This window comes from Centropristis striata, chromosome 3 (assembly GCF_030273125.1).
Source record: "Centropristis striata isolate RG_2023a ecotype Rhode Island chromosome 3, C.striata_1.0, whole genome shotgun sequence".
Classification (NCBI taxonomy): Eukaryota; Metazoa; Chordata; class Actinopteri; order Perciformes; family Serranidae; genus Centropristis; species Centropristis striata.
This window is the reverse complement of record NC_081519.1, coordinates 26,060,450-26,082,085: the sequence shown is the minus strand read 5'-3', so window position 1 is coordinate 26,082,085 and position 21,636 is coordinate 26,060,450. Positions and strand designations below refer to the sequence as shown.

General features: G+C 39.2%; 1 protein-coding gene across 1 annotated transcript in view; it reads right to left on the bottom strand.

Annotated features, from left to right (window-relative positions):
* LOC131968146 (dihydropyridine-sensitive L-type skeletal muscle calcium channel subunit alpha-1-like) overlaps positions 1-21,636 on the bottom strand; it is a 130,099-nt gene that overhangs the window by 90,522 nt on the left and 17,941 nt on the right. The window contains exons 4-15 of the mRNA XM_059328889.1: positions 17,439-17,581; positions 15,474-15,626; positions 13,988-14,193; positions 13,390-13,493; positions 12,511-12,656; positions 12,083-12,164; positions 7,948-8,108; positions 7,157-7,382; positions 4,454-4,661; positions 1,050-1,170; positions 819-933; positions 6-108 (exon numbers count right to left, since the gene is read on the bottom strand). Coding sequence (XP_059184872.1) covers positions 6-108; positions 819-933; positions 1,050-1,170; positions 4,454-4,661; positions 7,157-7,382; positions 7,948-8,108; positions 12,083-12,164; positions 12,511-12,656; positions 13,390-13,493; positions 13,988-14,193; positions 15,474-15,626; positions 17,439-17,581 — 1,768 coding nt within the window. The remainder of the gene's footprint in view (positions 1-5; positions 109-818; positions 934-1,049; positions 1,171-4,453; positions 4,662-7,156; positions 7,383-7,947; positions 8,109-12,082; positions 12,165-12,510; positions 12,657-13,389; positions 13,494-13,987; positions 14,194-15,473; positions 15,627-17,438; positions 17,582-21,636) is intronic.

Below are 21,636 nucleotides of genomic sequence, written 5' to 3'. Positions count from 1 at the left end.
CTCACCTTGGCAGTTGTAGGGATCCCTTCTACCCCCTTGGCCCTTTGCTCAGCCAACTTCTTTGCCAGATTTGCTTTATCCTCTGAAACCTTGTCCATCATGTTGGCTCTAAAAAATAACAGAACGGCTGCATTCAACTGGGTGTTGGCTCATGGTTATAAGTAGTGAAGGGACAACAAAGCTTAGTGAACCATTTGCTTTATTAACAGAGCCCACTAGATGGCGCTCTTTCAACAAAGGGCTGAAAACACACTCAATTACCATTGTTAAAGCCTTTTTTTTTTTAAAGATATTTTTTGGGCCATTTTTGGGCTTTATTGATAGGACAGAGTGAAGGGGGAGACAGAGGGGAAGACATGCGGGAAAGGGCTCACTACTTTATCACAGATGGAGCACATGACATTATCTTTGGTCGTCGGTGAAAAGAAGCACCACACTATGCTTCTTTTTCTCTCTCAGCCATCCACCCTGCTGCGCTGCTGAGCTCACTTTCTGAGCAGCGGAGTGAGGGTTGAGACAGCTTGACTGAGGCTGCCCCTGACATCTGATAGGCTGTCATAATCATGTGATACCGAAGTTCATCTAAAATACCCCTCAGCTGATTTTCTTAACATAAATTTAAAGCCTAAAACTCTCAGAAGTATCAACCGGCCAGTATCGAAGTATCGATATACCCATCCCTATCGTCAACACATGAAAGTTGAGAGCAGCATTTTTTTTGCTTTTCTTGCCCTGTTGCACAGTAAGCACCTGGACAACAAAAATCTTTTTTGTTTCATGTCACATGTTTTTTTTTAAAAACATTTAGGAAGACTTACCGGAGTGCTTTCTTGCGTTTTTTCTCCTCTGCTTTCTCTTTCTGTGCCAAAGTAAGAGACTCTGCCTCTGCCAAATTATCAACAGCGATGGCTAGGAAGACATTTAGAAGGATGACTGGAGAGCAGGGGAGTCAAAGATTATGATGGAGATTTACATTGAACTGCAGTTGTCATGGTTGAAGTTTATTTTAGGTTTAAGGACACACACCCACACACAAACAATAAGGATACAATTCCCGACGACGAAGAGGATGACGAAGTAGATGCTGACCAGGATACCAGGCATGCTGGGTCCTCCATGAGCCATGACGCCATCATACATTACAGTGTTCCAGTCCTCACCTGTCAGGATCTGAAACCCATGTTTTTTTTTACAATTAGACTCAATTCATCAAGAATGAAAGAAATAAGACAACGATCATATTTCTACCATAAAAGCTTCCATTGCACTAGCTCCCTGTAAAATCCAGAATCTCATTAAAATCCTTCTGCAAACTGCAAAGCTCTCAATGGTTAGGCAACATCAAATCTTTAAATGCTGATGGTATTCAATTACCCTCTAGAACACTGGATTTCACCTCCAGACGCCGTCTCCACGACCCTCCACTCCTTTCTGCGCCACCTGGAGCTGCAGGGGACATATGCACGGCTACTGTTTGTGGACTACAGCTCTGCCTTTAATACCATCCTCACCAGCAGACTGTTCTCCAAGATGTCCTGCCTGGGTATACCACTCAACCTCTGCCTTTGGATTAAGGACTTTTTAACAAACAGACCACAGGCGGTCAGAATGGGCCCGCATCTTTCCCCCACCCTGACACTCAGCACAGGAGCCCCACAGGGTTGCGTGCTGAGCCCTTTGCTCTACTCTCTGTACACACATGACTGCACTCCATCTCACACTACCAACAACATAGTGAAATTCGCAGATGACACAACTGTGGTGGGACTGATCACCAAAGGTGATGAGTCTGCATACAGAGAGGAGGTTCAGAGGCTGACAGAATGGTGCTCAGAAAACAACTTGAGCCTCAACATAAAAAAAAACAAAAGAACTGATCATAGACTACAGGAAGAAACAGGACACACACACACCACTACACATCAACGGAGAGAGGGTGGAGAGAGTGTCCAGCTTCAAATTCTTGGGCATACACATCTCAGAAAACCTATCATGGACAACAAACACCACAGCAATAGTAAAGAAAGCACAGCAGCGGTTATACTTTCTCCGCACACTCAGGAAAGCCAATCTCTCACAACAACACCTGAGGTCCTTCTATCACTGCTCCATAGAAAGTGTGCTCACATACGGCATCCTGTCGTGGTATGGTAGCAGTTCTGCTGCAGACAGGAAGTCACTGCAGAGGACCATAAAAACTGCCCAAAACATAATCAAACAACAGCTACCTAGCATGGACACCATCTTCAACTGCCGATGCTTGCAGAAGACACACAACATTCTGAAGGACTCATTCCACCCTGCTAATCATCTGTTTGAACTGCTGCCCTCAGGGAAACGTTACAGGTCCATCAGAACACGCACCACAAGATTCATGAACAGTTTCTATCCCGCAGCTATCACCATACTCAACTCAGACCTGAAAACAAACTCACTGGTCCGACAGCACTAACCAAGACATCCATACCTAACACAATGCTCTGCACTTTACATATTTATAAAATTACAGTATTGTTTTAATGCATACAATGGCACTAAGTTGATGATACAGTGAATGAATGACATGAATATACTAAGTGCTGAGAGAATGAGAATGTATCTTTTCTATTTACTATTTATTGAGATGAGATGTATCTTGTTATTTACTATTTATTACGTTTTTTTTTTTAAAAATTTATGAGTCCAGTACCTGAGTGCATTGAATTTCGTTGTATTTCTGTGCAATGACAAATAAAAATCTAATCTAATCTAATCTAATCTAATCTAATCTAATCATTAGTATAGACTGCCAGGGGTTTTCCCATGATACACTAAGCTCTCTTCCCTACTCCCTCTCCATTTACAACTACATGTCCCCAATATTGCTCGTTACCAACTTGGCTTCTTCCCCAGTAGTTTTTGTATTTCAGCATTTTACTGATTTTCTATGGATTGTGGTTGCACCTGGATCGTAATTATGCCTGCTGCTGTGGTCCTGCTGGATGTCCAGCAAGATAATATAAGGAAGAGAGAGTCACACTTGTGCTCAGTGAGCTAAAGCTTGCACTGAACGATCACTGCAAAATGGCTATAAATTCATTTTAAAACCTTCCCTTCATACAATAACCTAGGACTTTTTTCTCACATTAAAAACATATTGAGTAAAGGAAATCTGTTTGTTGCAACTGGTGTAAGGTTGCCCACATTTTGGGACATATACACACAACATTTTATCTTACCAATAAGAGTACTCCCAAATAGCACATATAGCAATATAATATAGGTTACTGACTAGTCAAGAATTAGTAGCAGTATATGTGCAAATAATACCTGGCTGCTTATTAACTTAATGCATATAAGAAGCCTTGTATTTATTGGACAATAACAACTATGGCTGATAGTGTGATGTGCAAGCAAAAAACAAAATTGATGCAAGAACAGCTTTTACTCTTTGCCCCCTTGTGCAGAAGGAGATCTCCAGTGTTGTTGGGTTATTTCTGTTGGTTGGTGAAATGACTGAATCTTTGATTAGCTCGACTATGATCATAATACCCTTGTGTTTAAAGTGTTAACTTTTTAAAAGCTCAGTGTGTAGATGTTTTTGTGATTATATATGATTTGCTCTTTGTGACGTATGACCCTCCTGAGTACTTTTCACAAATTGAGGGACTGGTTTTAGCGCTAAAGGCTTTGTGAAACCAGAGGTGTCAAACTTATTGTAATTCAGAGGTACATGCAACCCAATCTCCAGTAGGCCAGACCAGAAAACCATTGTATAATAACAAATAAATAATGATATAACTAAGAAAAAGTTGTATGCATATTGAAAATGTAACAAATTAACTTGGAGGTCAAACCAAGCAAGATCCGAAATCCTATCTGCCACAATGTTACTTGTCAGGCTGAGGTTTGTGAAAGACTTTCGCTGGTCAGGACACACACTTTGTGGTGCCTTTAGCATGTTTTCACAAGTTACTGCTCGGGTATTGCTTTGGTGTTAGTTCATTAGGAATAAGGTAAACCTCTAAGCTATGACTAAAAAAAGTGTTGGGATTTACATATGCCTCGTACCTGTGCACCACGTGTGGGTCTGTAATCACAAGGGATTTATAATAGTTCATTCAGCATAAGGCCTGTAACTTGCAGTGGAAAAATAGTGCTTCTTATTGAAAAACTGGAATTAATGACCGTCATTTTCACACTTTGCAAAGTCATTCAGAGGGTTTGATAAGACCCTTTGCTCATATGTTTGACAACCCAGTCTTAGACCAAAAAATTAGGACATGCCAACTTTAACTGATACATCAAAAAGTTAGGGGCTACTTTTAGCCTTCAAATGATTTGTGAATACCCAGGACTGGACCTGGACTTTAAATTATGTTATTGCAAATATTTGTGACATACTTCAAAACATTTCAAATCTGTTTTTGTATCACATTCGTGCCATCAATTCATGATTAGTTTCTGATTTTACCTGGAACACAGTGATGAGGGCCTGTGGGAAGCTGTCGAAGGTGCTTCTGGGTTTTGGTTGGTTAGGAAAGTTAAACTTCCCTCCAAACACCTGCATACCCAGCAGCGAGAAGATGACAATGAAAAGGAAGAGGAGCAGCAGCAAGCAGGCAATAGAACGGACCGAGTTCAAGAGGGAAGCCACCAAATTACTGAGAGATGTCCAGTACCTAGGAAACACAACATCAACTGAATAGGTCATCAATTCTCCTGCCGCCTTTTTAATCACAAAATTGGGCTTCAACAGATGATTTTCAAATTATATATGGATTTATTTTTGAAGAGCATTTTCACAACATATCTTGGTTACAATAATTTAATGATTCAAAATACCCCTTTATGAAAAATCTTTGGAGATTTCTGCAATAATAGCATTTTTTGGTGATTATTGTCAACATACCCATGAAAACCATACATCTTCTAAATTCACTTCAAGGCCTCACAATTGTACATTTTCATGAGGCTTTGATTATCCTAGAGGTCAAAACAGGCCATTTTATACAGTAAAACCTTACTGTATAAAAGTAAGTTTTAAAAAATGGTCTTACTGCATGAATTGGCTATTATAGGGATTAGCATCAACCCACTTGAATACAATGAGGGATCATACCCGACATGTGCAATACCAAGACTGTTTAGTGACCCCAGTATGCAGAAGAGAAATCAGTTAAAATGACACCTTTGTGCTGCATGAGAAAATCTGCCTGCTTTTAACCCTTTATCGGGCCAAGAACTATATTTGGTAACTTCATGTAATATTTCGAGAAAAAAGTTGCAAAATTACTAGATTAAAGTGGCAAATCTACAAGAAAAAAAGTCGCAGATTTAAGAGATTTAAAGTGGCAAATCTGCGCAAAAAAAGTCGCAGAATTACGAGAAAAAAAGTGGGGAAAAAGCAAATTTTTCTCCCAGATTCACCACTTTAAATTTCATAAATCTGCACATTTTTTTCTCCTAGATTTGCCACTTTAATCTCGTAAACTTTTTTCTCAAAATATTACCCCCCTCCCCCAAGTCTGTATGGTTTTTTTTACACATTCTGGGTATTCTCTAGGGTTGAAATTTGGAATTTGCAAGTATTTCAATGAGTGCCCTATTAAGGGTTAAGCGGCAGAAGCATGGGATTTGCATAAAGTGGGTATGATTATATGTTGTGGTTACCCATTGAGCCAATTTTCATTCAGATATCTTGAAGCCAGAGGTCAAGGGACCCTTTCAAATGGCCATGTCTGATTTTCCCTTGCTGAAATTTATTTTTTCTTTATTATTATTTTCCCAGTCTAAACTTACTTACTTTAAAGAAACAATAAACAGGATCAGTTATAACAGAAATGTGTTTTTCCAACATGCTCAACATCAATCACTCAACAGACTTAATTTTCTTGAACGCAACAGTGGCTATTTTTGTGAATGCAGCAGTACCAGATTGCAGTCAAGTGTGCCCTGCTAAGTGTGTCAGGGGGTGCCAAACACATTTTCAGTAATTTCGTTACCAGACTTCCTTGGCACATTGTGGCAAGGCATGGGGTGGAATCAGTCCTGAGAGATTGTGATATCAGTCTTGAGTGAGTGAGAAGATTTAAGTGAATTACAATTCTTTGTGGAGCTGTGTTAACTAATTACAAAGCCCATCCATCCATTATCTTCAACAACACGTAGCACAGGAGGTTCTGTGGTTATTTTACAGCCTTGTGCAGATTGCACAAAATGTATCTTGTTGTGGGTAATTGTGGCTTTACCGGAGACAACATCACTCCTGTTACAGACTGCAGATACCTGCTTTTCCTTTGATTGCTGTAAACAGAGTCACCAGTGTAAAGGAAAGGCCTTTGGCACATAAAAGCACACATTTTTTAGATGTTTTTCGGATCGGGGCTGTCGTTTTTATAACCTTGAATATAATGCTTGGCATAATGTGACCTCTCTTGTTTTCACATCAGTTTTAAACTTCAGTCAACATTACATAAAAAAAATATAAAAGTTAAGGCAGAGGTTGTGGTGGGCTCAGTTTTAGCTACAGGTCAGATGCTGGTCTCGTATGAAATAAAAAAGAGCTAAATTACCAACCATGTGGTAATATATTTCCTAGCATGGGTTTAAATAACACTCTATAGTTATACTGTATTCTGGCAAGGGAAAAACTGACATGGTCATTCTCAAGGGGGCCTTTACCTTTACTATATATCAGAACAAAATAGGCTGTATGGGTACCTACAAGTCTACACTTTACCAACATGTCCAATGCAAATCTCATGCCGTTTTAAGGCAAACCCATGCAGTCATCTCATGCAGTACCACTGTATTATTTTCACCTCCCTGAACAGTCTTGGATTTAGGTACCATATCATAAAATATAGCACCAAATCTGAGGACCAAAAGGTATCAACCAAAACATTTCTGAAACAACAAATGAGACATAGCTAAGCATGGGGAAGGCCTTCATATACTAGAGAATCTGAAGTGGGGGGTGCATTGAAAATTGATAGCCGGACAGTAAATGCCATATAGAAGGGATATACACTGTTGAGATGTTACAGTTATATATGAATACGACTGTACAGTAAAACCTGAAATAATGTGAAAAGATTTTGACTTTCATTCAAGGGTGAAACACAACTCCATACACATTCCATATAATAGTTATGCTTGATAAAAGCTATCTCACCTGCTAACTTTAAGCAGACGCAGCAGGCGTATGCAACGCAGCACAGAAATGCCCATGATTGACATAACACCCATGTGGACAAGGATGAGCTCCACAATGCCAGTGGACACCACAAAGCAGTCAAAGCGATTGAAGAGGGACATGAAGTAAGAAGGCAATCCGAGGGCATACATCTTCATGAACATCTCAAGGGCAAACATAGACAGCAGTAGCTTATTGGCATTGTCTATTGGTAGTTGGGGGCAAAAATATGAAGAGGGAGGCAGGAGACACAGTGAGAGAGAGAGAAAAAGACAGATATAGAAAGTTATTCAATAAAAGACAGATATAGAAAGTTATTCATAGATTGAATCAACAGCAAGGATGAAATGTGAAATCCTGCAGTGTATAGGGTCACTTTGCATTACCAAAAAACTGTTTTGAACACAATATTGTGATGTTCTTATTCTGATAAGAATAAAACATCAAGTAGCACTTCTAGGTAGCTTCGGCTAGCTGTTTATTTCTGAAGTTTCATGCTGTACCAAACTCTTCTTCTATGCTCAATTCCTGTCTATGTATATATTCACTAAGTGGTCCACTGAGGTGACACTGCCACCTATGGGCAACACCTTAGCACTTATCATTACATCCCCCTTCCAAACAGGTTAATATAGCATCAATCATAACTCTTAAAGTACTGTCACTCTGTAAACATCAACAGTCTTGACTAACATTAAAAATGCAATGAAAAATGTCACACACTAAACACATAAACAATGACTGACATATATGATGTATAAAACTCTGACCTTGCCAGTTGGTGAGTCTTTGGGACTGTTTGTGGTGTTCCGTTGCAATGGCCAGCGTATTGAGGAAAACAAGTATGATCACCCACCAGTAGAACAGTTTGGATTTCAGATACACTCTGCATTTACGTCGCAACCAGCGATTCCACTTACGAGCCAGCTTACTGCACAAAATGGGGAAAAAAGTGAATTTAGAGAAATTATGAGTCCTCAAAGTAAGATATCATGACTTTTCAATATCCTTTATGACCTTCATTATTTTTCCAGATTTTTTTCCACTATTTCCACTCTAACCGTTACCTGTTTTTCAGAGGCACTAATCCTGCAGTTTTCCTGTTCAGAATACTTCTCTCTACATCATGTTATTGGTAATTCCTGTCAACTGAAGGAACAAGATGCACAGGAGGGGGCAAGAAGATCACAAGAAGGAGGATAGAGCAACCTCACCTAACCTCAAATCCACTTTTCTATCTCCTTCCTCCACCATCTACGAGATGTATCGATTTACAACAGCAATCCTCCTTTTGGGGGCAAGTACGATTGGTTTGATAAATATCATCATTATCTAATTTCGCAACTACATTGTAATGAAGGGTGTTTCCATTACAACCCAATACCTGGAATGAGGCAGGTCTCACTCGCCGAAATGCCCCTAATTTGAACATGAGCCACCCTGAGAGGTCTTTTGACAGGACTTTTTTGTCCCTGTCGCAGGGCTGTTTTTCTCCCCTGAAAAAGCCTGGTTGCTGATTGGATAGAACGCTAAGCAGGATGTGACATAGTACTCGACGCCACAACAACACGCGCCATTTGTAAAAGCCGGCGAAGCAGTGTTCACAACTTAGCAACTTTGTTGCTACATTTAGCGACTTTTCAGACGCCCTTAGCGACTATTTTTCAAAAAAGCGACTGGCGACAAATCCAGCGATGTTTTCTGGTATTATTGGAGACTTTTGTAGACTCGTTCTTACTCTTCTTAACAAGCCGTGGGGACCGGCGGCTCGTTAAGAAGAGTGAGAACGAGTCAAATCGGCACAGTCCTGCAGCAGTCTCTCCCGGCTGCAGTCACAGAGCCGGAGGGGATGTAAACCACTTAGTGTCCAGTCTGCAAATTGCTAATAGGCTAACAGTTAGCTCTGTAGCAGTGCAGTGTGTGTATGTGCTGCTGCTGCAGGAGGTGTTCACTTAGCGACCTCTGTTTGTTAACACCAGACACTCTGTGCACAGTTAGCGATGCCAATTCATTCACTATCACGATGTTTATGATCAACGAATACGCTGTGCATAAGTAGCCATTCTGCTTTGTTTATGATCAGCTGCTGACGTTGTGCACAGTTAGCGACTAGCCTGGCTAACACAAGACTAATCACAAATGAGTCTGGAAACCAGCCGTTCATTTCTCTGTAGAGGAGGCGTGGTTTACGATCCTCCGGAGCCGTCTATTGGGCGCTTAGAATGTCTATCAAAAGCGTCTGTAGGTAGCTCTTAGCTAGGGTTGCCAACCGTCCCTTGAAAAACGGAATCGTCCCGTATTTAGAAACAAAAGCACCCGTCCCGTATTGAGGTGAAAAGGGACGCACTTTGTCCCGTATTATTGTGACAGTCAAAAAATAGTCAGTAAATGCCAATGAAAATGTAATAACAGGGCGCTTTATATGTAAACTTATGGTAAACTTGTTCCCAGGCAGTCCTGCTCTGTGACCAATGAACAGACAGCATATTCACACACGAGTATGACGATACAGAATACGCTCATCCCATTGGTCGAGGAGAAGATAGCAGAAGACAACAAAGCAACATGAGTAGGGGACAGTGACACAGACGCCGACACTGCTTTACGGGGTGCTACACCTTCGAGCAGCAATGTGTCTAGTACCCCTCCGAGAAAAAAACAGAAAAGGATGCAAAAATACTGAAGATTGGGAAAAAGGAAGCACCTGGGTGGAAAAAGTGCGTGATAACATCTATAAAGCACACTGCACATTGTGCCGGCGCTCTTTTTCCTTAGTCCATGGTGGACTGACTGATCTGAAACAACATGCTTCCAGTACTGCGGTCACGCCATCTGCACTTTAAATTTTAGTGCGCAATTACATTGCACTTTACGGCCCGTTTGTCAGCTGCATGACTCCAAAATAGCCATTCAATTGTATTCATGCTGCTCCAATAAAATAAATACATCAATTTGTTATTAGCAAACTCCAGGTCATTCTTGAAGACCAGGTCCCCATGTGTTCATGACATGAATTTAATGCCTTTTTACTGAACCAATTTGGAATTATGGAATGCTATAATCTTCCAAAATGGCCATTCAATTGCATATATGCTGCATTTTAAAAGCCAACAAAAGGAGTGAATCAAATTGTTATCAGCAAACTCCACTACATCTTTGAAGAACAGGGCCTAATTGTTATTTTGTGTTAAAGTGAATTGCTGGATAATCATTTGTTTTCCATGTATTCATGTCACACAAAAATATGCATCTAATTCAATTCAGGTTCGAGTCAAATTGTTAAAAAATCATTTTACTTAAAAAGGGGCTAAAAAATTTCACCATGCCAGGATGGGTGAAGGCAATCAGGTCAGCCGGCCCTGCCAATGAAGTGTCCCTTATTTATTTTTCGGGGAGTTGGCAACCCTACTCTTAGCCAATCGTATCAGTTATACCAGATGACGTAGTAGAGCGACAGAAATTGATGTTTGTTGTGTGTGTGTGTGTGTGTGTGAGAGAGAGAGAGAGAGAGAGTGTTGCTTGCTGCTTTGCTTATCCAGTTCTCGCTTTCTGCAAGATTATTTATTTTCACACTTTATTCCCCCTCATGTCATTCAGCCACACACATCCACTGATTTTATGGGCAATAAACAAGCTGCTGCGGGTCTCTCAGCGGCTCCGCTGTCCCCCGGCTCGTAGCGAGATCACCGGCGTTACGGTAACGGGGCTAATAGCTAATAGCCCCGCTTACATAACGCCGTAACGGTAGCGCAACGCTACCGTGTTAGCCCTGCTACCGTAACGCCGGTGATCTCGCTACGAGCCGGAGGACAGCGGAGCCGCCGAGAGACCTTTCACCTTTCAACTTTCTCTAAACTATTTAAAACACCATCTACAGCTAAAGAGAGTTTCGCGTCTGCTGCAGCCATGTTGGATCCGAAAGAAAACTACAAGATTCCGTCTGCCGAGTAGCACGCGTCATCGTCTTGCCGTCCCTCCCCGCTCTGTGATTGGATCCCTAAAACAGGGCTAAGAAATCTCTCTGGTTGCCAGATTGCCTGGAAAATGAAAATGAAATTTGAGCGCGCAAGGCAGTATGGGTATACCCAGGCTAGTTAGCGACAGTTCTTCCCCCTATGGGAAACACGGCTATAGATATCATCAAGGCTAATCTTACACATCCCTACACTTTCACAGATCCACATTCTCGGTTTGAAAACCCAGACTATGAGCCTCTTACTCTTGTTACACCATCATTCCGCTTTTTCCATTCTCAAACAAAGTAAGGCAATCTCAAACAACGTAACGCAATTTACCCACCACTTTGGCAAATCGAAAATAGCATGCTAGGGCCATCCTTCGTTTATTGAACCCACAGCCTCAGCAAAACATACATCCTTCCTCTTGGAGTTATTTTTGGAGGCACGATCCATTTGCATGCAAGAAGAGAATGTTTCCCCACCCTGATTCTTAACTCCCTTGTTTCCTTTCTGAATCGTTGCCGCTGTCTTCCATCCGGCTGTCCATGAACCTGACGTCTCCCCTCATCCCTTCGCCTCATCTTCACTTCAACTGTCTCACTCCTCCATCCTACCACCCTTATCCTCACATCCAGTACCTCGATCCTCCCCTCCAACATCATCAGAACTATCTGCATGCATTAAATCTTTTCTAAACTCAAATCCATATTGGTGTGGTCTTTGTTAGTGAATCTATAATTGGGAATTGTATAGATTCAGATCAAATCTTATCTTTGACAAATTATTGCAGAAAAAGAGGTAATGTGAAAGGGTTCACAAACTTTTTCTTACTACTGTAGTTTGCAAGTCCTTCTTTAACATGAATAAAAATATTTTTGTTTTATTTTAAACTTTATACTTTAAAAAAAAAAAGGCTTTATGTAAAGAATAAGACAGAACGACTCACTAGTAAAAAATGATCAGCTGCATTGTGTCCATTTTGCTGACATCTCCGTTCTCTGATACTCCATTTTCTTGGGTGAGCAGGCCTGGTGGAAAGACACACACACACACACACACACACACACACACACACACACACACACGCACACGCACACACACACACACACAAGGCTATGATAATTACATCCGAAACACATAAATCACTCTCGCTGGTGTCTGTGATATGAAATATACAGCAGCATTAGAAAGAAATTAGATTGACATTTATCACAAAGTTGATCAACTGTGTCTAATGAATATCTTGAATTTTAGTAATTATTTTTTTCTAACAGCTGCAAAACAAAAAACAAAACAAATGTTCCAGGCATATCCCTCAGCATTTTATTTCATTGTATTATATTATATTCACAGGTGTTCTATTCTGTGTCTTACCTTGTCCCTCCTGGTCATTGTCCATGACCTCAGCCTGAGTGATCCACTCCATATAGCCCTTAAGGTCCTCATCCAGCTGTTGGGTTTCCCTGAGCTTCTGAAACTCTCCTCGGGACTTGGCTTTCTCTCGCTCTTTGGTGAACTCCCTAGTGGGAAACAAAGAACCAATCTGAAGACAGGACAGAACACACTAAGAAGTAATGATCAGAGGTGGAAGAAGTATTCAGATCTCTTACTTAAGTAAAAGTACTAATACAGCACTGTGAAATTACTCCACTACAAGTAAAAGTCCTGCATTCAAAATGTACTTAAGTGAAAGTACAAAAGTATCAGCATCAAAATGTACTTAAAGTATCAAAAGTAAAAGTACTTGTTGTGCCGAATGGAGCCACTTAGATTGTTTTATATATTCTAAATATCTTATTACATTATTTGTATTGATGATTTTATGTAAGCAGGGTTTTAATTTTGTAAAGATATGGCTCATTTAAGTACTTAATATACTGTTATAAGATTTGATAAAATAAAAAAAGTCAAATCACCTTAAATTGATCATATGTTTTATGTTGAATCTTGACCTGAAAAGTAACTAAAGCTGTCAGCTAAATGTAGTGGAGTAAAAAGTACAATATTTGCCTCAAAATGTAGTGAAGTAGAAGTATAAAGTGACATAAAATGGAAATACTCAAGTAAAGTACAAGTACCTCAAAATTGTACTTAAGTACAGTACTTGAGTAAATGTACTTAGTTACTTTCCACCACTGGTAATGATAAGAGAAGACACACAAGATGGCCGGTTGAAGATAAAGTAGACAGAAAGTCATGAACATGCAAAATAAATTAATCTTAGGGTAGTAGCAAGGTTTAGGGTTTTCCTACCCACTGAGCACACCCAGAACCAGGTTGAGCACAAAGAAGGAGCCAACCAGGATGAGTGTGGTGAAGTAGATCCATGGCCATTCCATTCCTATAGCATCATTAACCTGTCGGAATAAACATATCATTGATTAACCTGAGGTCGAGTTGTGGGTTGGCTGGAGTCAATCCAATCTGACATTGGGTGATATGTGGGGTACACCCTGGAAAGGTCGCCAGTCAATTCCATGACTGGCATGCACCATTCACTTGTGTGCATCACATGCTCTGTCTCTTGGTGAGTTTAAAAAAATTATCTGAAGGTCTGGTTCGATCTCTAACCATGGCAGTCTACATGTCAAAGTTTCCTTGGACAAGATACTGAAAACCACATTGCTCCCAATGTTGCGTTCAATGGTGTTTGAATGACTTCCTGATGGTGGCAGGTGGCACCATGTAAAGTAGCCTGGGCCACCAGTGTATGAATGTCTGTAACTGGGTAATGGCCACTGTCTGTAGATAAGAGTTATAAAAGTACTGTCAATTTACCATTTATTCTACATTAAATAAGAACTTCAAAACACTGAACCAGTTTTCTTTTAGACTGGACCTTATACCTTACCCAATAGAGGACATCAGTCCATCCTTGTGTAGTGATACACTGGTAGACAGTCAGCATGGAAAAGCCAAGGTTGTCAAAATGGGTGATTCCATAGTTTGGGCCCGGCCAGCCAGCTCTACACTCTGTACCATTGATGCTGCATCGCCGACCATTCCCTGCTTGGGCACATGGAGCAGGCTTCTCATTCTCCGCTGTAGCAATAATATCTGAAGGCCAGAGGAGGGGAATGGAAATGGTTAAGTTAATAAAATATATAAATGTATAACAGAAGCAGCTGTTTGGTTAACAAAGGCTCAGAGTGGAGTGTCTGACTGCTGGACTCTCCACATACTCACAACAAAATCAATACAAATGTTTATTAATGTGAATTAATTGAATCAAGGACACTTCCCTGCTGTAAGTTTAAAAGCATTGTAGTGTAGTAAAAGGACAGACAGACAAATTTGGAGTGGCAGTCATCGCCAGGACATCATTCCATTTAATCAGCTGCACTACTGTAAACATCAGTGGACAACACATCTGTCTGTCATGTAGACCAGGTGTGCGGATAATCTTAATTAGTCCAGTCAAACCAGTCCTTGGTATGTCCAACACAACTAACGTTAGTCTGATCTACTAAAGGTCTCTAAGTTGTTCTGCATTTTGCTATATGTTATACCTGCTATAAATAGATTACTGTATAGCTACAGATGGTGGTAATGAAGTTTAAATGAAGTCATTATGTTGTGTTGTTTAATTATTGTCTTGAAGAGAAGGCAGGTGCTGGAAAGTAGGCTTCAACCAATTGTTCAACAGATTCAGGAGTAATACAGATTCCTTCCTGGCAGTGGGACAGTGGACAAGCTTTTGAAGGTGAGGAGCCCAGGGAAACTAGAGGGAGCTTGGAGTAGAGGCAGTTCTCCTTTGCTTTCAAGGAGCCAACTGAGGTCGTTTGGGCATCGGTAAGGATGCCTCTTGGCACGTCCAACTGGCAAGAGGCCATGGGCAGGGGCCGACCTAAACCTGGAAACTCTGAAGGGATTTTATGGCCTGGGAACAGCTCAAATGCCAGATGTAAATGGATGGATGCAGTGTTTTATCAAATCCTGTTGCTGTAACAAATTGGGTTGGTTGGATCTTTCCGTGAAATGTGCCATTCCAACCAATAATAATTATCATTATTATTATTATTATTATTTTTACTTGTCCTTATCTACATGGCAGGGATTTCTGGTGGCTCTGCTTGTTCCTTCTGTCCTTAATGAACATGAAGACAAATGAATCAGTGGATGATTGAAGAAAAAGGACTGCACTGAGTTCGTCTTCCATCACTAAAACTAAAATTGCTTTAAAATTGCTTTGACTTGCGTCCAGAATAAACGGGGGAAAAATCAAGCATAATTAAATCAAAGTACTTTTTGCTAATACATGGTAAATAAGGTCAGTACTGGGCCCATTTTAACACATCAAATTTGTGAATATAACCCTGTTGTGCTGCATACTGTACTTGTGCCTATGTAGTAGCAGGTCTTGTGCATTTTGCACTTGAATAGCTCCAATCCCATGATGGAGTAAATTGTGACCATGAAAAGGACCAATAGGGTGATGTGGAAAAGAGGCAGCATGGATTTCAGGATGGAGTTCATCACCACTTGAAGGCCTAAGGAAGGAAACAGGAAAACACCAAATCAGTATTCCTAAAAAACTCTGAATGATGAATAAGTAACACAAAGCAAGCAACACCTAATACTCTGAGTTTAAATAAACTGCCCCATGACTGTAGAAAATTGACATGAACCTATATAAATATTACTACTTTATTTTACAATAATAAAATGTACACGATGTGCTAGAGCAGTGATTCCCAACCTTTTTCTTGAGGGACCCACATTTTTACCACTGTAAACTCTGGCGACCCCCCCCCCCCCCCACCCCTTTGGGGACTAGCTCGCCGATTTTTCGCCGCACAGTGATGTGACACATATCTTTATAATCAGCGTAGTTTGTGCTTTCAAGGGACACCAAGTTTGTGTGGACTTTCGGTTTTAACCCTTTATTGGGCGAAGAACTATATTTGGTAACTTCAGTGAATATCAAAATGGGGTCCCCATGTCTCTCTGTTTGGTCGTAGAACCACATGGATTTTTCTTCCATCTAATCAGCAAAGATCAGGCTTCGTCACAGACGGTGACACCATGACATTTGACCAATCAGTATGATAATAATATAATAATATTAACTTTATTGACCTTGACCTCTAATGTAAAAATGAACAATTTAGAAAAATCTGCAAGAAACAGTCGAGGAGAACTTGACTATGAAGGCATATTAAGGCCAAGTATGAATAAAAATAATAGTTATTTTTCTAGAAAAAAGTTGCAAATTTACTAGATTAAAGTGGCAAATCGACAAGAGAAAAAGTCACAGATTTAAGAGATTTAAAGTAGCAAATCTGTGCAAAAAAGTCGCAGATTTACAAGAAAAAAGTGGGGAAAAAGCAATCTCATAAATCTGCACATTTTGTCTCGTAGATTTGCCACTTGAATCTTGTTAACTTTTTTCTCAAAATATTATCCCCCTCCCCCGGGTCTGTATATTTTTTTTTTACACATTCTGCCTGTATGTAATATCCTCCAATATTCTCTAGGGTTGGAATTTGGAATTTGCAAGTATTTCAATGAGTGCCCTATTAAGGGTTAAGAGGTCAAATTTACACTTATATTCTAAATTACTTTTGAAAAAGCAGACATTCAAACTTGCATGAAGCCTTGCCATGTGTTGTGAGCTTGTATTGCACCCTGAAAAAATGCATGTATTATAGGCTGGACATAAAGAGGCTGTAGTTTTTCGTTTGTTTTGTTGTGGCACCGTTCCTTTAATTGATGATCTTTGCAGAAAATGTTAGAGTGGACTGTTACACCTCAATAGATGGTCTTTGAAAAAATGTCTAAAGAAAACGCTAGAGTGCGCTGTCTTGTGTATCGTAGAAGATCTTCGTACCTGTTGTCCGCAACATGCTCCGGTAAAAGAACCGAGCTTTTCAGTAAATAAAGTTGCCAAGAGAGAAGACTTTGAGTCATCATTGCAAGGGTGCAACACTTGGAGATTGACTTTTTTCAAATTTATAGCTATAGATGTATATATTCCCGGTTGGGAATCACTGTGCTCGAGTATGATGAAATTATAACTACACTTTGATAATTAAGAACAATCCCGGTTCCTGATTGTCAAAGGTTGTCTAAAAAACCCAACCTAATGTGATAATTTGCTTTGTGACAAATATTTAATTGAAAACTAATTCAAACAAATTTTTATGTTCAAACTGATAAACTTTGGTTTTGTAAAAATACACTCAATTTCATGCATTCCTGTTCATTTTTTTCCCCATTTTATAAATAGCATCCCAAGTTAATTGGAATTAGGACTTAATTGAACAAAGCATCTGATTGTGAACAGCAGAGCAGTTACTCACTGGGGACTCCAGAGACCAGTCTAAGTGGTCGGAGGACTCTGAATGCCCGCAGAGCTTTCATGTCAAAGCCACCACCTTTCTCTCCTACTGGAGCCTCCACTCCACTGATGTGGTTAATCGCATCGACAACCACAGTGAACAAGCTGGAGAGATAAAAACAGAAAATATTATGTTTTCTGTGATACTAAGATAACAGATGGTTGTCAACATGCTTGTTTAGAACCAAGAGGCAACCCCCAGGCTTGAAAAGTGAAGCAAATGCAGGAGTACATTAAACTTCCATTCTTTCTAATGGTCAGCAGTGGACAACCTCGCTGGTAGCAAAAGTAAGTTTTGTATATATTAATGGTGCCGTCCTGATCAGATCAGACTTGAAACTTTCTCCCAGTTTTTGTTTGACATTCCTAGGTCATGTAAAAACCAAAGATATGATAGTTTTACATAGTAGTACATAAATATTTGAGCGTTGGTGTAGCAATTGTTAAAATAATTGATTATTTTCTATATTTGTAAATGATTTTATGCTTTATTTCTGCTTCTCTGTTGTTTGACTTCCTGGTGTCTGTCCCTGTGTCTGTCTCTGTTCTCTGTCTCTGTGAGTGACGCAGGTCACTATCAAAGGTCAAACCTTGAGTGTAATATCTCTCTCTCTATGCATTTATATTAAGTCAGACAATATGATTTTGACACAATGATTATGTTTGTGTGTTAATTTTGGTTTAGAAACTTTGACTACATATATTTCATTGTATGTTTCATATTTTTTAGACTTTTAGAATCTATGTGAGACAGTGAAAGTTATTTGACTCTGTAGACATAATATCTTTGTTATACATAACAAGACAGAATGTTTTGGTTGAATGTTCTGGAGAAGAGGCCAGGTCTATGGGCTTAAATTTGTCTCATTCATACTTGTAAACACACAGGGGGTGATCTACAAATATTTTTGATTTGCACACGTGTTTTGCTATCCACAAATACAAATTTCTAATTTGTAACTTGTATTTTGGTTTTTACAAATACGAGTGTACTTGTAAATATATTGTGTTTTTGTAAATACACATTATTTGTAGAAAAAAAAAAAGCCATTTGTAAAACTGAAAATTCTGCTTGTGAAGTGTGACTCAGCATTTGTGGATCATTAATCACACACACGCATCTCTTTCCTCACTTACGCATTTTTGAGACATTCCTGTCGCAGATCCACACAGATCCACAAGCAAATAGCTCGTGATTCACAAATGACCTGCCCTCCTCACCAGTAGGTGGCAGTGTTGTTGTATGCATACAAATATTCCTTCCACAAACACAAATTTAGGATTTGTAACTTGTGTGTTGGTTTTTACAAATAAATGTCTATTCGTAAAAAAAAAGCCATTTGTAAAACTGAAAATTCTGCTTGTGAAGTGTGATTCAGCATTTGTGGATCACCAATCACACACACGCATCTCTTTCCTCACTTGCGTATTTTTGAGACGTTCTTGTCGCAGATCCACACAGATCCACAAGCAAATAGCTCGTGATTCACAAATGGCCCGCCCTCCTCTGCCTCTAATTGGCTGGTACTCGCTGCCTTCACTGATTAGATTGGTTAACTATAGAGCATGAGGACTGATGAGCCAATCAGAGGCAGAGTAGGGCGGGTCATGCCGAGGAAAATATTGCTAACACCTCATTGCCACCCCAGTTGATTGACAGGTCACTGCACGTATCCTTGAAAGATGCGCGATTATTGGAAATGCGAACGAGAAAGGCAGAATAAACATATTTCAAGTGAGTGGCACGTATCGAGAGAACCAACCGTTACTTTCATGGAGGACATAATTCAGAGGTAAATTTCAAAGTGGTTTCCAAATGAATCATTGTTTTAAACTACTGACAATTTGACTGTTCATTTAGAGGAGAAGAGATTTTGTCCCCAATAGTTGAGTTAAACCAGGGCTGCCAAGTTTCAGAAAATGACAAGAGTGAGACTCTAGCACCATGATGCCTTTGGCCTTTTAACATCGATTTATTCCTTAAGACTGATGTCCTCACCTACATGCCAGCGGCCAGGGGCGAATCTAGGGTCAGAGCTTTAGGGGTGCTGAGCACCCATTGAGCCCCGCTGCCACCACACACCCTCAATCAACAGTCATTAGAATTGATAAGTTTGAACTTTATTGTCACTGAACAAAGTAACAGCTACTTGAACAACAAAATGCAAAATATAGGCCATCTTTCTCTCTTTCCCATGGCACTTTTTTGGTCATCTTGTGTCTTTTTTAGTTATTTTGTGTCTTTTTTTGGTCATTTTGTGTCCTTTTTAGTTATTTTGTGTCTTTTTTCTGTCATTTTGTGTCTTTTTTAAGTAATTTAGGTTTTTTTCTGTTTTTTTTTAATTATTTTTAGTTATTTTGTGTCTTTTTTCTGTCATTTTGTGTCTTTTTTGTCATTTTGTGTCTTTTTTAAGTAATTTAGGCTTTTTTTGATCATTTTGTGTCCTTTTTAGTTATTTTGTGTCTTTTTTAAATCATTTTGTGTCTTTTTTAGTAATTTTGTGTCTTTTTTTCTGTCATTTTGTTTCTTTTTTAAAAGTAATTTAGGTTTTTTTCTGTCATTTTGTGTGATTTTTTTAGTTATTTTGTGTCTTTTTTGTTCATTCTGTGTCTTTTTTAGTAATGTTGTGTCTTTTTTTCTGTCATTTTGTATCTTTTTTAAGTAATTTAGGTTTTTTTCTGTCATTTTGTGTGATTTTTTTCGTTATTTTATATCTTTTTGGTCATTTTGTGTCCTTTTTAGTTATTTTGTGTCTTTTTTCTGTCATTTTGTGTCTTTTTTCTGTCATTTTGTGTCTTTTTTAAGTAATTTAGTTTTTTTTCTGTCATTTTGTGTGATTTTTTTCGTTATTTTATGTCTTTTTGGTCATTTTGTGTCCTTTTTAGTTATTTTGTGTCTTTTTTCTGTCATTTTGTGTCTTTTTTCTGTCATTTTGTGTCTTTTTTAAGTAATTTAGGTTTTTTTTTGTCATTTTGTGTCCTTTATAGTTATTTTGTGTCTTTTTTGGTCATTTTGTGTCTTTATTTCTGTCATTTTGTTTCTTTTTTCAAAAGTAATTTAGGTTTTTTTCTGTCATTTTGTGTGATTTTTTTTAGTTATTTTGTGTCTTTTTTTTGGATCTCGGACGTCTGGTCACTTATAGCATATAAGAATATTCAATTACTGTTAAGCCAACTATGAATAATAAAACATGCCAAAACATGTGTCCTTTATCATAGCTACAAGTATGACCAAAAAAACACGTGAAAATCAGTAGTATTCAGTGAGGTAAGATTAATTAAATGCGCTGACAGTTATATGCTCCTGTCAAACTAATTACACTGAGTGGAGCGGATCACCACTCCAAGACGGCGGCCGAATTTCTCGCGTCACAGCAGCTGATGCTGCGTCTATTTGTCTATGGGCGTGTCTGCTCCGCCTTCCGCCATGTTTGCCAACAGAGAGAGAGAGCGAGAGCGCGAAGGAGAGAGATTTAATATGAAATATATTTAATGTAAAATATTTAATATATTTGTATTAATATTTAATGTATTGTATTAATTGTATTGTAATTGAATTGCATGTCTGTATGTATGTTCTGCTTTTGGCAACAAAGGTTGATACCATTCATGCCAATAAAGCTAATTTGGTTCCATTTGTACACTGTCAGAGTTAAGGATAGACCTTGAAATTTAGAATTTTGAGAAACACTGCTTTAGAGGGGTCTAAATTGATATTCACAAGTCTGTAACTCTGACATACACACACACACACACACACACACACACACACACATTGAGACTAACGTTAGAGTCTCTTTTTCAAGTGTGAACTGGTCAAGAGAAGAGGCAAATAAATGTTACACAGCTCTGCAACAAATACAGGACAGTGATAGACTTATAGCTGCCTTAAAACAGTACATATTAACTAGGAAACTCAAGGAGAAACAGTGAATCAACTGTCAACAAAATTGAGTAGTTAATTACCATCTGTCTTCAAGCAACATCGAGTGGGTTTTAAATGTCGGCGCTGTTGTGTGCGAAAGAAAGTTAGAGACGCCAAGACCCGCCTTTCGTTGCTTCTGATTGGTTAATATTGCGTGGTGCCTTCCGCGGTTGGTTAGATTTAGGCACAAAGGACTGATGGATTGGTCTGGGATTGGTTATCTCGGTCAGTCAAT